General features: G+C 37.0%; 1 protein-coding gene across 13 annotated transcripts in view; it reads left to right on the forward strand.

Moving 5' to 3' along the window:
* Positions 1–16,424, forward strand: part of dysf (dysferlin, limb girdle muscular dystrophy 2B (autosomal recessive)) — a 90,990-nt gene that overhangs the window by 6,939 nt on the left and 67,627 nt on the right. For all 13 annotated transcript variants that reach the window (XM_053681337.1, XM_053681343.1, XM_053681345.1 and 10 more), the window contains exons 2-16: positions 1,893–1,948; positions 2,174–2,265; positions 6,807–6,912; positions 9,943–10,057; positions 10,704–10,921; positions 12,309–12,437; positions 12,637–12,699; positions 13,615–13,665; positions 13,870–13,900; positions 14,105–14,220; positions 14,336–14,459; positions 14,559–14,662; positions 15,231–15,299; positions 15,392–15,435; positions 15,573–15,655. In XM_053681337.1, coding sequence (XP_053537312.1) covers positions 1,893–1,948; positions 2,174–2,265; positions 6,807–6,912; positions 9,943–10,057; positions 10,704–10,921; positions 12,309–12,437; positions 12,637–12,699; positions 13,615–13,665; positions 13,870–13,900; positions 14,105–14,220; positions 14,336–14,459; positions 14,559–14,662; positions 15,231–15,299; positions 15,392–15,435; positions 15,573–15,655 — 1,401 coding nt within the window. The remainder of the gene's footprint in view (positions 1–1,892; positions 1,949–2,173; positions 2,266–6,806; positions 6,913–9,942; positions 10,058–10,703; positions 10,922–12,308; positions 12,438–12,636; positions 12,700–13,614; positions 13,666–13,869; positions 13,901–14,104; positions 14,221–14,335; positions 14,460–14,558; positions 14,663–15,230; positions 15,300–15,391; positions 15,436–15,572; positions 15,656–16,424) is intronic.

Consider the following 16,424-nt stretch of genomic DNA (forward strand, 5'->3'; position numbering starts at 1 on the left):
ATGTTGTGGAAGGACCTGAAGTAATCAGTTCATATGAGGAAACCCACCAACATCCCAGAGTTGAAGCTGTTCTGTACAGAGGAATGGGCTAAAATTCCTCCAAGCCGATGTGCAGGACAGATCAACAGTTACTGGAAACTTTCAGTGTGCAGTTATTGCTGCACAAGTGGGTCACACCAGATACTGAAAGCAAAGGTTCACATACTTTTTCCACTCACAGATGGGTAATATTGGATCATTTTCCTTAATAAATAAATGACCAAATGTAATATTTTGTCTCATTTGTTTAATTAGGTTCTCTTTATCTCCTTTTAGGACTTGTGTGAAAATCTGATGATGATTTAGGTCATATTTATGCAGAAATATAGAGAATTCTAAAGGGTTCACAAACTTTCAAGCACCAATGTAGACTGTATGGTACACACTAGTTTCTACAGTTGCTTAATCTCAGAACTAATTTAAATTTAGATTAGCATTAAACTTTTACAGGCTGAATAACTTTGCAGTTAAGGTGATAACTTGAATTATTACAGTGAAGGTGAAAGCTTCAACAAACAAAAAGCTCCAAGTTGTTTTTGTGACTGTATGCTAGAAGGATGGAGGAAAAAGTAGCCAAGCGTTTCCACCCTCATGACATTGAATGCCATCGCCATTTATAGACATCATGGAGGCAAATTATTCTGCACAGAGGAAGCTCTGAGTAAGCAACAAGTTATTAGAAAAAGACTGTGGGGGGTTGGGGGAGGTGACGTGCATAGTTATATGAAAAGGAGGCTGGAAGCAAATAAAGAACTTGTTCTTAAACCATGTTGGTGAGAAGAGTGAAGGGATTGTGTGCAGTGTGACTTTTTAGTTCATTATCAACCCAAACTCAGCAGTGAGGAATATTTTTATCTCTAGATGTATAAACATTTGTCTCCATTGGGATTATCTTTCCAGATGACTGTGTTACAGAGTGATATGTCACTTTTTTGTCACCAAACCTAGTTCAGACATAGGACATATTATTTCCATTATTTCCAGAGCAAGTTTTTTGGGTTAGAATTTGTACCAGCCCAGATCACCCTATGACTTTTAGTGATACCAGCTGTTCTTGTCTGACTGTTGAGATATTTAAAAATTGTGTTACTATTTTAGAAACCCATTGGTGAGTGTTGATTAGTTTCTAAAAATACCTGTTGATGCATGTCTGCCAGATAAGCTATTTTAATACCTGTTATCCATGGCAAAACAGGAAGGACCTATCCTGAATCCATTTAAAGCCATTTTGACAGATTTGTGGACTGGGTTTATGTAACTACCATTGGCATTATAATCAGTCAGTAAGATGATTATAAAATGAGCAGCTTTAATGTCAGATCCTCAACTTCTGGAAGAAAAAAACCCCCAATGTTGTTTATTTTAAATAGCCCGTCTTGTACATCTTGTACAAAAATGGTTCTAATGGTTCTAATTTAGTGCCAGCTACCATGAAACTGCCTCTCTAATTGGATTTGCCTCAAACTTATTTTTTATTTACAATCTATTCTGATGTATATCAGTTTCTATGATTTATAGAGATGTTTACTTTGATTAGATCTGTTTATAGTTAGCAGAAACACCATTTCCTGTATACACTGGTAGTCTGTACACAGCCTTCCTTCTCCTCCCGGTTTAAGAAATCAGTTTCCTTCTATTATATATGAACAATCTGACCCTCCATCCTTATCCCTTATCCTTATAGTAACAATGGTGGCATAAACAGCTACAGGATCTCACACCTATTTTTTGTGGTGTATTTTTTTTTTTTACAATGAAAATCTAGTAATATTCATAATAATGTGCACATTTCTTCTCAACATCACAGTTAATGAGTGCGATCTACAATGATTTGCTTTTCCCCCTTTATACAGGGTCTAAGAAGAAGACCAAAGTGGTCAAAAACAATGTCAACCCTGTCTGGAATGAGGTTAGTTACCCACTGTGTATTATGATATTTTTTGAAATATTAGTATTTAACAATGGAACATGGCTAAACTATACCATTTAAACTGATAAGTAAAATTATTATTTGGTAGAAAATAAAAAAGGAGAAAAGGTAAAGCACTTTACCTTTTCTCATTTACACCTGCTAAGAATGATTTTCTCTTCATGTTCGTATCTCTAATGCGTTTCTGTTTCTTCATTATGCCAGGGTTTTGAATGGGACCTAAAAGGAGTGCCCTTAGACTCAGCAGCAGAGCTGCACGTGGTTGTGAAGGACCATGAAAAAATGGGAAGGAACAGGTATGTGTGTTTGTACACTCACTGTCCACTTTAATATGTATATATGTACACCCGCACATTTAAGTAGTTATCCAATCAGCCAATCATGTGGCAGTGGCACAATGTAAAAAATCATGCAGATATAGGTCAAGAGCTTCAGGTAACATTCACATTATTCATCAGAATGGAATGTGGAAGTTGAAACCTTGTCCCAAATTATACCCTAAACCCTGCGCATTTATGTCACTTACATTTTCGTTTTCTGAATTTTGCTCTCTACATTCAACAATTCCCTCCTCCGTGATTGGTCCTATGCAATATTTCAATATTTCAAGGGGGCTTTGGGTAATACTGCTGATGAAAACTAACTGACTGAAAAAATTACTTATTAGTGGTATTTCTGTTTTTCCTAAAATGTTTCTAATTGTTTTTCACTTGAATTCTGTTTGTTGCTATATTTCATTAAAGATGGAAATAGATTTTTATTTTTATATCACAAAAACCTGAAAATTTAACAGGTATGTGCTCAAGTGGTGCTTGAAGGTTTGTGAGAATTTTCAATATTTCTGCATAAATGACCTAAAACATCACTTGTCATTGCCTCCAGGGGCAATATCACATTACCACACCAGAGGGCACTCTGACAGTCTTTGCAGAACTTCTTCTGTTGTATCCCTGATTTCCTGTTGTTACCATACTCATGTGTTTGTTATTTCTGCTTGATTAATTGCTCTATTTAAGTTCTTTGTTTTTTCTCTTTTGTTACATTATGTCAAGTCAGGTTATGTTTGTGTTTCTGATTGTATTATAGCTGTTATAATTTGGATTATGCACAGTTTGTTTTGTTGGTTTAGTATTCTCTGTTTATTTTTCTAGTTCTGGTTCTTCTAATTTTTGGGTGTTTCCTGCTCTTTGTGTCCCTTTCCCTGTGTTCTGTTCCTTTAAATAAAGAAGTTCTGCATTTGCATCTGCCTCACATCATGACATCATCAGCTTTTCATATAAGTCCTAAAAGCAGACATAGAGAACCAAATTAGACAAATATACTTGGTCTTTTATTTATTGAGGAAAATGATGCACTATTGCATATGAGTATGTGAACCTTTGTGCTCAGTATCTTGTGTGACCCCCTTGTGCAGCAATAACTGCATTTAAACATTTCTGGTAAGTGTTGATCAGTTCTGCACATCGGCTTGGAGGAATTTTAGCCTATCCTCAGTACGGAACAGCTTCAACTCTGGTATGTTGTTGGGTTTCCTCACATGAGCTGATTGCTTCAGGTCCTTCCACAACATTTCTATTAGATTAAGGTCAGGACTTTGACTTGAACATTCCAAAACATTAACTTCATTCTTCTTTAACCATTCTTTGGTAGAATGACTTGTGTGTTTATGGTCATTGTCTTGCTGTATGACTCACTTTCTCTTGAGATTCAGTTCATGGACATTGTCCTGACATTTTCCTTTAGAATTTTCTGCAATAATTCAGAATTAATTTTTCTATCAATGATTTCCAAGCTGTCCAGGCCCAGATGCAGCAAAACAGGTCCTACCTCCACCATGTTTCACAGATGGGAACGGATCTTAGTGGAATGCAGTGTTTTCCTTTCTCCAAACTCATGAACATTAGCCAATGTGAGAGAGGCCTTTACTTGCTTAGAAGTTACCCGGGGTTCCTTTGTGGCCTCATGGACTATTAGACGTCTTGCTGTTGGAGTGATCCTTGTTGGTCAGCCACTCCTGGGGAGGGTAACTATGGTCTTGAATTTCCTCCATTTGTACACAATCTGTCTGACTGTGGATTGGTGGAGTCCAAACTCTTTAGAGATGGCTGTATAACTTTTTCCAGCCGGATGAGACTCAACAACTCTTTTTCTGAGAGCCTCAGAAATCTCCTTTGTTCATGTCACAAATCACATCCACAAAGAAGTGTTGTGAAGATCAGAGTTTGATAGGATCCCTGTTCTTTAAATAAAACAGGGTGCTCACTCACACCTGATTGTCATCTGATTGATTGAAAGCACCTGGCTCTAATTTCACCTTCAAATTAACTGCTAGTCCTAGAGTTTCACATACTTTTCCCACTGCGATATGTAACATTGGATCATTTTCCTCAGTAAATAAATGACCAAGTATAATATTTTTCTAATTTCTTTTAGGACATTCAAGCACCACTGTAATACAATTTGAGTCCTGTAGCTTAGTAGTTCATATCTCCAGGCTTAATGGTGACCATTCTTCTCATTCTTTCTGTTGCATGGCTGCTCAATGTAAACAATCAATCTTGATCATCACATAACTTTTTGTTTGGAGTGCTGGGGAATGTGCACAATGAGCAGTGACATTAGTAGGAGATGTGACAAATGGTGAGAAGCAAGTACTAAATAATCCAAACTTCCTGATCATGTCCAAGGAAATGTGGTTTACTTCTACAGTGAGCCAGTATCACAGTGAGACCAGAGGTGACAGGATTGAAACAAGTCCTTTCATTAGTTAGTGGGAGCACTGACCAATGGTATTTTCATTTTTCATTTTTATCCATCCATCCATCCATCTTCTATACCGCTTATCCTTCCTTCAGGGTCACGGGGAAACCTGAAGCCTATCCCGGGGAGCATGGGGCACAAGGCAAGGTGCCCCCTGGATAGGGTGCCAATATTTTTCATTTATATATATATATATATATATATATATATATATATATATATATATATATATATATATATAATTAAAAAACTGTAATTCATTTGTTTTATGCATGCACAGAATGGACTGTACATGTAGCCTACTAGGATGTAGGGTATTGGTTATGTATTGTCAGCCTATTACATTTGCAAATCATGGTTGTGATTTAATCACTGGCAATTTTAAATCACTTGAATATATTGCCTGTAGCAAATGCAGTATTCGTAACAAGTTTGATGATGACTTGCACTCTTGCCTATGCTATTCGCGAGTAGGAATGCTTCGTCATATATCAAACAATAAACATCATTGTTAAATGAGACAGAACGGCAGGCATACAATCCGTGTGGTTTCAGAAGCATTTATATAAAACACAATATGCTGACATGCTAGCTGATGGTGGTCTGTGATTTACAGCCTTTAATTACTGAAGTTAGTGTTGTTGCATTCAAATGATTATAAATCTTACACAACTTCCAGAATAATAATGAAAGTCTCTGTAGGAAGTGGTCACTTTGATGCCTTGTGGCATGTTTAGGGTCATTCAGAATATGTATTAAGTATCGGGTCCTACAAGAGGAAGAATGAGTGGCAAACAGTAAATTGGAGAAAATGCCCGCAGGCTGGGACTTGCTGCAGGATGCCACTTCTTATCATCACAACCAGGAATATAATCCTCTTTAAAATTGGATTAAAATTTGTTTTTTGTTTTTTTGATACTTACATGTTTGAGTAATTTCTTGATAACAGTCCAAGGAAGAAAGAAAGAAAGAAAGAAAGAAAGAAAGAAAGAAAGAAAGAAAGACAGAAAAAAAAGAAAATAACTCAAGCTCATCTCTTGAATGAATTTATATAACCATGTGAACCTGAACAGCATTTATCAGAGTGACATATATTTACAGAGGAGCCAGAAAGAAAATGACAGAAACCAGTGTTGTTTGGTGGTGTTTCTATGGTGATATGGTAGAAGGAATACAAGACTGTTTAGACTGTTAGACTGATAACCCCACCAATAGTCAGAGGTGGGTAGAGTAGCTAAAGATTTTACTCCAGTACAAGTAAAACTAGTTATAAAAATAATTACTCAAGTAACAGTAAAAGTAACAATGTTAATTATTACTTGAGTAAGAGTAATAAAGTATCCTTCTTGAGAAGACTACTCAAGTAGCAAGTTACTAGTTATTTCAGATCTGATTAAAATGAAAGGAAAATCCTGAACCTCAAACTACATGGAGAACTGTAAGTCACGCCTCTTTTTGAAAGTCGGTCTGTTCTGTTTATACGATATAAACCCTGGGCTCAAGATGAAGCAGCATATCCCAATCCTGTGGTGGGTACCTTACTGTAAGACACAACCTGTCATTTTCAACACAAAATCTCACACACACCCCGAAAGCAAACATTTTCCCAACAGTTCACTGTCTTTATTTTCACACCACATTAACAACACAAACTTGTCAGTATCTGCTTTTAAACAAGACAAAAGCGAACAAAAAACAGACTATGGAACAGAACAGAAGAGAAAATGTGTGTGTGTAGAGAGAGAGAGAGAGACAGAGTGTGTGTGTGTTAGTATGTTTGTGTGTGTGTCCTGTCTCCTTCGACATGTTTGCTTCTTCCCTCTCTTATTGTCATGAGACTCGCAACCTCATTACATGTGATATAAACTAATTATTAAAACTGCATCTTTTAATGTAGTGAAGTAAAAGTACATTATATATGGCCAGTTAAACCTACTCTTAAAAGTACATAAAATATTTTTAAATGTAACACGTTACTACCCACCTCTGCCTACAGTCCCTGCCACAAAATGTCTGATTGTATATTGTATTTTATAAACAATACATATAAAGTATTTGCATTATGTGTACTCTGCAGGTTTCTGGGAGAATGTCGGGTTTCTTTAAGAGATGTACTCAACTCCCCGAACCTAGCAGCTACCTTCACTGTATCCTTAGTGGACAGCAAGAGGAACAACACTGGGGTAGGTCACTCCAATTTTCTTCCTTAATCTTTATCTCTCTCCAGCCTCTTTTTGACTCCTAGTTAAACAAACTCTAACTGCCTCTAAAGTCTACTTGCCATCCCTAAGATCCAGAAATAGGGCAATTTTCCAAATCGAAGTGGGAGTGTGTGGCATTTTGGTGACACCAAATAATAAGCTAACAGTAAAATCAATACATTGGAAACACATAGTTATTACTGAAAAGGTAATGGTAACGCTTTACATTAAGGTTATCTTAAATACGCAGCATTAGTTAGTAACCTATTACAATGAATCCTTTACCCAGTGATTATACCATCTGTTAACTGAAGTGCATAATTAGCATGTTTGCAGTGGTCATTTCATTACATTCATAAATGAGACTGAATTTCCACCATGTTTAGTGAATTTTCCAACATTTCCACCCAAGGACATGGGATTAGTTCAGCAACATGCTGTAATTGTCATGACTACATTTACACTTATTTTTTAAATTTATTCACATTAATGGTTCACTTTATTATCACATGACTTTATGATTTGTTAATGCTAATGCTAATGAAAGAAACCTTAATGTAAAGCATTATCAAGGCGACAATGTTAAACATGGGTCACTTTCAAAGGTTCTCAAATAATAATTTGGCAAGGGCTTGTTGTCATGTCTACAGGATAAGAGCCCTCATTAAATCAAAGACAAGAAAGAAAATATATACATTTATATGAAATCTGACAGTGCACTATAAAATGGTATAAAATGTAGTCCAAAAAAATGGGAGTATACTGGGAGAATCCACACACCCATTAGAAGGGATGTCAAGTGTACGCTAACATGCAATCTATGACAGATTCCTCTTAATTTCCTCTAAGTGAATCAAAAATAGCAGCCTGTGTTTTTTTTTCCTCTTAAGCATTACTTGTGTCAGTGACTAATGAACACCCAGCTCTGCATTTAAGCAACAGCTATAATATTTTGTGAAATTTGAACATTTTCCCGCAGCCCCACCTTCAGGTCAAAGTGGACTAGAGGAGACAAACATGTTTGTACACACATGCCAGCCTGCTCTTTTATGTCTTGTAACTCTAAACAGCTTTTTCCTGAAGACCGCTAGGGACCTATAAGTTTTGTTTAGACATCCCACCTTCCTTACTGATGTGGGTCACCTTTAGACGTCACCAGTGGCCTCTTCAAGAGGCAATGTTTTCCATCTCCAACCCTACAACCTGATGACATTAAACACTTGCTTCTACCTCTCTCACACACCATGTCCAAATGTGGGACTGTGCTCCTGGCATCTAAGCCCTACTTCCTGGCATTGTGTGTGTGTGTGTGTGTGTGTGTGTGTGTGTGTGTGTGTGTGTGTGTTATCCCTGCATGGAAATAGATGGACAGGAGAAGGTGGAGTTGTCCCCCTAAGCTGTTTTGTATCCGTGTTCTCTGGAATAGCACAGTTATAGGAAATAACGTCAGGAAGGTTTGGCATGGTATTTGTGTTCAAAAAAAGTTTTTTTTATCTCAGTACATTTGAACCTTTTCCCAGTAAAGACAGAAACCTTACATGTAACAGTTTAATCATTTCTCTGTATTGTGGAAATTGCAAGTATATTTCTTTCACCCAAGCCTGGGAGGCAAAATTTGTTTATCAAAAGATACTGGTTTAATCATGTGGGTACTACTGAGCACCAGAATATACATACAGTATCTTCATTATAAATTATAATCCATCGCAATGCATTCGTTGCTATATACAGTATGTATTCTTACTAAACATAAACCCAGCAAAACTCTATATCAGTCATAAAGGCTACTCCAATAAGCCCCTGGATATTTTAATATAATATCTGATGGGCTTTCTGATCGCAGAGTAAAGAGAATCAAGTGTGGTGGGGGAAAAAAACAACCAATAACTTGAATGAAAGTCTGGACACTATAATGTTTTAGTTGTATTAAAAGTGCATCTCGAGGGGAAATTGTATTGCTACAGCATACAAAGACATCCTATGCTATTATGTACTTCCAATTTTGTGGGAACAGTTTGGGGAAGAAGCAGATATGTGTCTGATGGTCTGGTGTCCACATACTTTTGGCCATTTAGTGTATATGTGACATGATGTTGTGTGTATGAAATACTTAATTAACACATTCTCTACTCTATATTAGTGTTATACGGTACATTTTATAAATCCAATGTTTGAAACAGGTACTCACCATAATGGGTGACAATGGGTGATACCTATTCCGTTTTTTCAATGATATTCTGTACATAACCTTGTGACAAAGACAAGAAAATTCTCTACAGATGAGGTATAATTTTAACATCATGTAGTGTTAATCCAGCGTTAGTCCTAAAACCAGAAGTTCTTGCCTGAAAACTTGGATTATTAAAAAAAAACACCCATTACTAGTCAGTGTTGTTGCCCTATGATAATTAGTCCTCACACATTTTCCTGATTTAACACACTTGATACAGTTTATTAGTCACTGATGTGTCTAGGGTGAAATCCACCACCTGGCCTAACGTTATCGAGAGAGCATTTAAAGATGTATTTACATTCCTATAATTATCTCTGTACTTAAGCAGTTTGGTCTCCGAGTTGATGATTAGCCGATGAGTCTTATTGTTAAAAGTGCTTTACAAAATCCTAATTTTTACATTTTTGATATCAGAGACATTTTTTTTCAATATCGACTGCTGATACTGATCCAGTACAGACGTCCCCTAAGCCTTCGCTCTCTCTGGCAGCCTCTGTTGCAAAGTTATGTGGAACACCAGAATTACAGCATACTTTAGGTTGTGTACTGGGTTCAAGTACTAAATATGTGTCGGTCAGTGTAAGATCACTGGATCAGATCAGATCAGAAATAGGCCGATTCCACATTTCAAGCCAGTTTGAACTCTGATATAGAACCACTGTATCAGATTAGTACTCCCCTAGTATGGTCTTTTTTTCAAGATTTATAGCTGACTGTTATAAAAGCAGCTTAACAACATAATCTAATTATAGCCTGTTATACTGACTGTGTTCTACCAGGCCACAGTGACTCTGCAGGTTTCCTATGTCCCTCCACCGGGCATGGCTCCCATCTTTCAGCCCCCACTACAGCCAGAGACTCCACATAATACTGTAGAGCTGGACACTGTCACAGGTGAGGACTGTGCACACGCGCACACACACACACACACACACACACACACACACACACACACACACACACACACACACACACACACACACACACACACACACACAGAGTGCAGTATGGACTTAAATGTTCAAACATCATAATCTTAGTACTCCATAAAGACTCTCAAGTCACTGAGTCACTGTGCACTCCGCTGAAACTCTGCACACTGCACTTTGCGCTTTGTATGATCACTACACATATCATATTGCATATTTTGTACATCCCTTATTACACATTCCTGTACAAATATTTCCATAAAACCGTGAATGTCAGTATTAATAAACCATAAGTAATCTCAATAAAGTAACAGTATTAGCACATATATTAATTGATTTTTGGGTAAATGTTAGAAAATTTTAAAAAGTTATTATACAGCATCTATTACTACAAGTGTTAGTTGCTTTATTTATCTTACTTATGGTGTATTAATGCTGAAGCACATACTGTAGTTTGTTTATGTTAATGTATTAATGTCAGTTAAGAGAATCTTAATATAAAGTGTTACATTGTACCTTTGTTACATTAAGGCAAACCTTATGCACCTTGTGTGTGAGTGGAGAACACAAAAATTTATTTGTCTAGTGAGTAATGCTTCTTATGTATGCAGTGTTCTCATTGGACACTATGGGAGATGAGGACACAGAGAGCATGATCATGGTGGAGGTTGCAGAGGAGCCCGAACCTATTCCAGGACCACAAGGCCAGGAGATTGGGGCTCCTCATACACCACCAAAAAAAGCACCTCCAGCATTTACACATGGCATGAAGAAAAAGAAACAGCAAAGCAACAAAGCCCCTCTTTCCAACAAACCCCAGGACCTCCAGGTGTGTGTATATATTGGTTTGGATCCAAAAATTCACATTGTATGGATCATAGGTATTTAAACACTCACAAAATTGCAGTAGCCATCATATGAATGGTCATGCTATAACATAATGCCTAAAGAAAATGATTTTGTTTTCATAATTAAACGTATATGATCTGTTAGGTCTCATCTTCAATATGGTGGCTTCTTAATGGTCTAGTGCACAGATTAGACTCGACACGATTGTGTTTGGAATTACATTAAGTGTGTGTTAATCTTAAATATATACTCACCATCCACTTTATTAGGGACATCTGTACACATACCCATTCATGCAGTTATCTAATCAGCCAATCATGTGGCAGCAGCAATGCATTAAATACAGATACAGGTCAAGAGCTTGAGTTAATGTTCACATCAAGCATCAGAATGGGGGAAAATCTCTGTGACTTTAACTGTGGCATGGTGTTAGTGCCTGAAGGGCTGGTTTGAGTATTTCAGAAACTGTGGAGCTCCTGGGATTTTCACACACAACAGACTCTAGAGTTTACACAGAATGTTGCGAAAAACAAAAGAACATTGAGACAGTTGTGTGGGTGGAAACGCCTTGTTGATAAGAGCGATCAGAGGTAAATGGCCAGATTCGTTCAAGCTGCCAGGAAGGCTATAGTAACTCAAATAATCACTCTTTACAAGTGTGGTGAGCAGAAAGGCATCTCAGAACACACAACACATCAAACTAACAAAAGCAGAAGACCACATCAGTTTCCACTCCTGTCAGCCAAGAACAAGAATCTGAGGCTAACATGAGCACAAACTCACCCAAACTACACAATTAAGGATTAGGAAAAAGACCAGTTGATTGTTTTGTTTGCCACATGATTAGCTGATTAGATAACTGCATGAAGTGTACAGATGTTCTTAATAAAGTGAATGGTGAGTGTATTTTGTCGGTGTTCAGCACTAGTCAGAAACAGCGCCCTCATGTGGCAACATCTGTCAAAAATTTCCTTAATGACATTGGGCTTAGTGCTGGAAATGGAACTGAAACATAGCAGAAAATTTCACTACATTATTTATGTGTTGTTATCTGCCTGTCTATCTGACTGAGGATTAAGGGCCTTGCTCAAGAGCCCAGCAGTGACAGCTTGGCAGAGCTGAAATTTTAACTCACAACCAATCCAATCAGTAATCTACCATCTTAAACACTGAGCTACAACTACTCTATGAATACTAGGACTATGAATGTGACAGGATAAAGTATATGTTATGCATTTTAGAGGGGCCCATTAATAAATGTGTGCATTTCATATTGATAATGTTGAAGAAAAAAAAAGTAGCATCACCAACAAGTAACTGCTTGAATGAAAGATTTTAAGCCATGACACAATTGACTAAATTTTCAGGTACGGGTGCGAATCATCGAGGGAAGGCAACTGCCTGGAATCAATATTAAACCTATTGTCAAAGTAACTGTGGGAGGCCAGACAAAGAGAACACAGATCAAGAAAGGCAACAATCCATACTTTGATGAGGTAATGAATTATGAATAATGAATCTGTTTTTTCAAATGCTCCACTTAATAATAGCTTATTGAAGGTTTTACTTGCACTACACTGTTATAGCCATAGTTTTTGCTCTGCTTATATTATCATTGCATTGAAAGTAGGAGTAATTACTGAAAAATCAGTCATGAAAAACATACTCATGCATTTTTCTTCTTATTTTCCCTAGACTTTCTTCCTGAACTTCTTCGAGACACCAGCAGATCTCTTTGATGAACCTATATTTATAACAGTATGCAGACCAGCCTTTATATTAATCTATTAGCTAACTTAATGAAATTGGGATTTTTTTTCATGTGGAATTTGAATATAATGAAGGAGAGTACCTAGCTGCTATTTTTCCTAGCACTTTTGATGATAAGGACATTGAAGGACTCTTTTGGAAATGATTTGCTCCCTACTTGACATTACCAAACCATAACCTCAGCATAAATAAGCCATAAGTAGCAAAGTAACTGAATATTTAAATGTTGAGTAAATACACCAGGACTAAAAAAGTGAATATAAATGAACAGAATTTGAATGACATCATGTTATTAAATGTTCATAATCAGCTCAGTGGGTCTAAATACTGGCACACACTATTGAGCACTAATGCTACAGATTCATTAATACATTAGTTTATATTGGTTGATGGGAACATTTTTACTTATTGATGTAATGAAATCTTGTTTTGGCTTCATTTAAAAAAAATGATTTGAAATTTGACTTTAAATTGGCCTGACACTGTTGATGCTTGGAGTCCCATTCAGCATGCTAAGCGTGCTGACAAAACTTCCGTACCCAGGGAAAGGTAGACAACCTATGTATGTTGTGCACACTTACAGGATATAACTACTCCAGATAGAATGGTTAGTGGATACTAGGCAGGCACCTACTGTTCTTCACTTGAATTGAGCTGAAATAAACAAAAGGTTGATCTAATGAACTTGCACAAAAACTTCCACAAATGCACACCCTTGCCCAGATGAGGCTCTGATTTTCTTTGCAAGTTTGAGACATATTGTGGGTGTGTTCACTGTAGCTGCCATACTTCATTTAAACTGGACATGAAGTGGCATCTGGTTGCTCCTGTTGGCCCATTATTTTCAGTAGTAGCAGCAGTATTTAATACTATAGTAATATTTACCTCTGTGTTCTATCCAAGGTATTTGACTCCAAATCTTTTCGTACAGACTCTGTCATTGGAGAATTTAAGGTAGTATTCTCTTAGCTTCTACTTCTGCATTTATTACATTCTTTTATCAGTTTCAATTGCTGTGAATTGACACTGTTTTTTGGTATATCTCCCAATGACATCTGTGCTTCCTTTTTATCTTTTGTTTGTGGGACACACTGATCTGTTCTCTCATGCACAGCTGATAATAGTTATGACTCTTTCTTTTGTTGCCTTTTCTCTCAGCTGGATGTTGGCATGGTGTATAACGAGCACAGTGAGTACTGCAGACTCCTGTGACAATTGGCTGTATGCTTTTGCTTAAAGGAGCATGTTCCAAAATCTCACACTTTATTCCAATTAAAATTAATTTTGGTTCAATAATGCATTAATTTCAATGCCATATAGGTATTATATTAAGGGAATTAGAGATTTACCTGAGTAAAAAGCTGATTAGTATTGCTTATTTCGATTGTGGCAGGACATGCTATTCTCAGGAAGTGGTTGCTGCTGGCTGATCCTGATGATTTTTGTGCCGGGGCCAGAGGGTATCTGAAGGTCAGCCTTATAGTCCTGGCTGCAGGTGATGAGCCACCAGTGAGTAAGAGTAATAGCTACATCAGATTTTGATTGTGGTATCAAATTGTATTGTTCCTATAGAAGAATTTATGCTTTTCCAAAGAAATGTAAATCTATTATATCTATTTCATAGACTGAAAAAGAGGGTGTTCAGGAAAGGGAGGACGTTGAGACGAACCTGCTGAGACCAGCAGGTCTCACACTCAGAGGAGCCACCTTCACTCTTAAAGTCTACAGAGCAGATGACTTGCCTCAGAGTGGGTAGTATTGTTTGCATGTGCATCAGCATTATCGTGTGAGACTTTTTAAAAAAAATACATATGTGACTTTTTCTCCCCCTGCTTTCCCCTTGCTAGTGGATGATGCATTTATTGATGGCATGAAGCAGTTTCTGGGTTTTGAGTCAAACCGAAAAAACCTGGTGGATCCATTAGTGGAAGTCAACTTCGCTGGCAAAACGGTACAAACTTCACATATGATGCGAAAACATCTTTGATCTGCATTAGCCATGTTCAGGCAGTCCACACCACAGCCCACTAGATTCATCTGGGCTTTTTATGACTGAATGTTCTATCGATCCACAGCTGCGATTTTTTTTTTGTGCAATATTTTTGCCTGTACTTTAATTTTAAGACACTCCAACCCATGACAAGAAATTATAGCTGCCTGACTGAAATGTTCCAAGTAGGTTTTAGCCACATTTGACCAGGTCTTAATGAAAATGCTCCAAGTCATGAGTCATGAGGCTGGCCAGTGATGATGTACTGTAGCATTGAAGAAGCAGAATAAATAATATACAACCAATGATCTTTCAGCATTTCAGAGTTCTTGTAAAAGTTTCCCAAAAATATTATAGCCATGGTAAGATGAATTACCCCTGAGTACAGATGATTGAAGAACTAAAAACAGGTAAATCGTTCCATGCCATATTAATCATGAGAACGGTCCTGCATGAGTTCATTTATTATATTATGATTTTGATATTTGATGATATTTGATTTTGAGGGCCAGTACATGTGCATTCACAGATGTGCAGTAAAATATTGGAGAAGAACGCCAACCCACAGTGGAACCAAAGTCTTACGCTCCCTATCAGAGTAAGCTGAGCCACATAAGTGCACATATCAGAGGTTATTGGTCAAATTTCTCCATGCTCCTAGTTCATGCCAAATGCTGGTTCTTTCTGCAGTTTCCGTCTATGTGTGAGAAGATGAGGATACGCATTTTAGATTGGTTAGTTCATCTTGAAAAAAAATGACATTGCACGTGACTTTTGCTCAACTGATCAAATAACCGCGCTGTGTACTTACAGTGCATTTAAAACATTTTTAACTTCTTGACTTGCGATATCATAATCTCATTTCTGCTAGGGATCGAGCAAGCCACAATGATGTCATTGGCACCACACATCTGAGTATGTCAAAGGTCTCTGCTCCAGGCGGTGAAATAGAAGGTAATCAATGAATGTCATATGAAGTGCGGCAACATGTCTCAGTGCTTTTGAAGTGTTAGTGCACCTTCCAGTTTCATCTCTTCATCGTCATTCCATCTTTTATCTGTAAACATACACGAAAGGCTGAGGACCTGTGGCTTTGGATATGAATTCATTAGGAATCATTACATTACTCCTTTGAATCCCTAGCATAGTAGTCTGCAGCCCATATTTCTGAAGAGTGCAGGAAAAAGAACATCAGAATTTAATAGAAATACTGTACATTCAAACACTTAGTGAAAGCAACTGTTAGAACTGCAAGGAAATTCTACAAAATGCAATAACAATAAAAACACAAAATTTACTATTAGTATGTAACAAACAACACATTCGCAAAACAGTCTCTGAAGAGCAACAGCAATGTGATGAATGCATTGTGATACATGCATGACTACTAACCTCCAGACATATTCTGAGATATCAGTGGCATGGCACTGATTCCTGGTTTAAACATTAATAAATCATAGGTGAATATTGCACTGGTTAAATAAGGAATAAAACACTTACTATTATTGGAAAATAATCAGTAATTGGATGTTGTGATGCCCCAAAGTAGATTATTCTCCAATAACAGCACAAAATTTATTTCTCATATACCACAATAATTTGCCAACTATTCAATTTTTTTAATTAGTTAAACAACATTATACTTTAAATTAGTTTATAATGACATTTAAGTTAGTCCCTGTTATCTCTTATGTTGTAAGAGCTACAGTATATACAGTCATTT

This window comes from Ictalurus punctatus, chromosome 7 (genome assembly GCF_001660625.3).
Source record: "Ictalurus punctatus breed USDA103 chromosome 7, Coco_2.0, whole genome shotgun sequence".
NCBI lineage: Eukaryota > Metazoa > Chordata > Actinopteri > Siluriformes > Ictaluridae > Ictalurus > Ictalurus punctatus.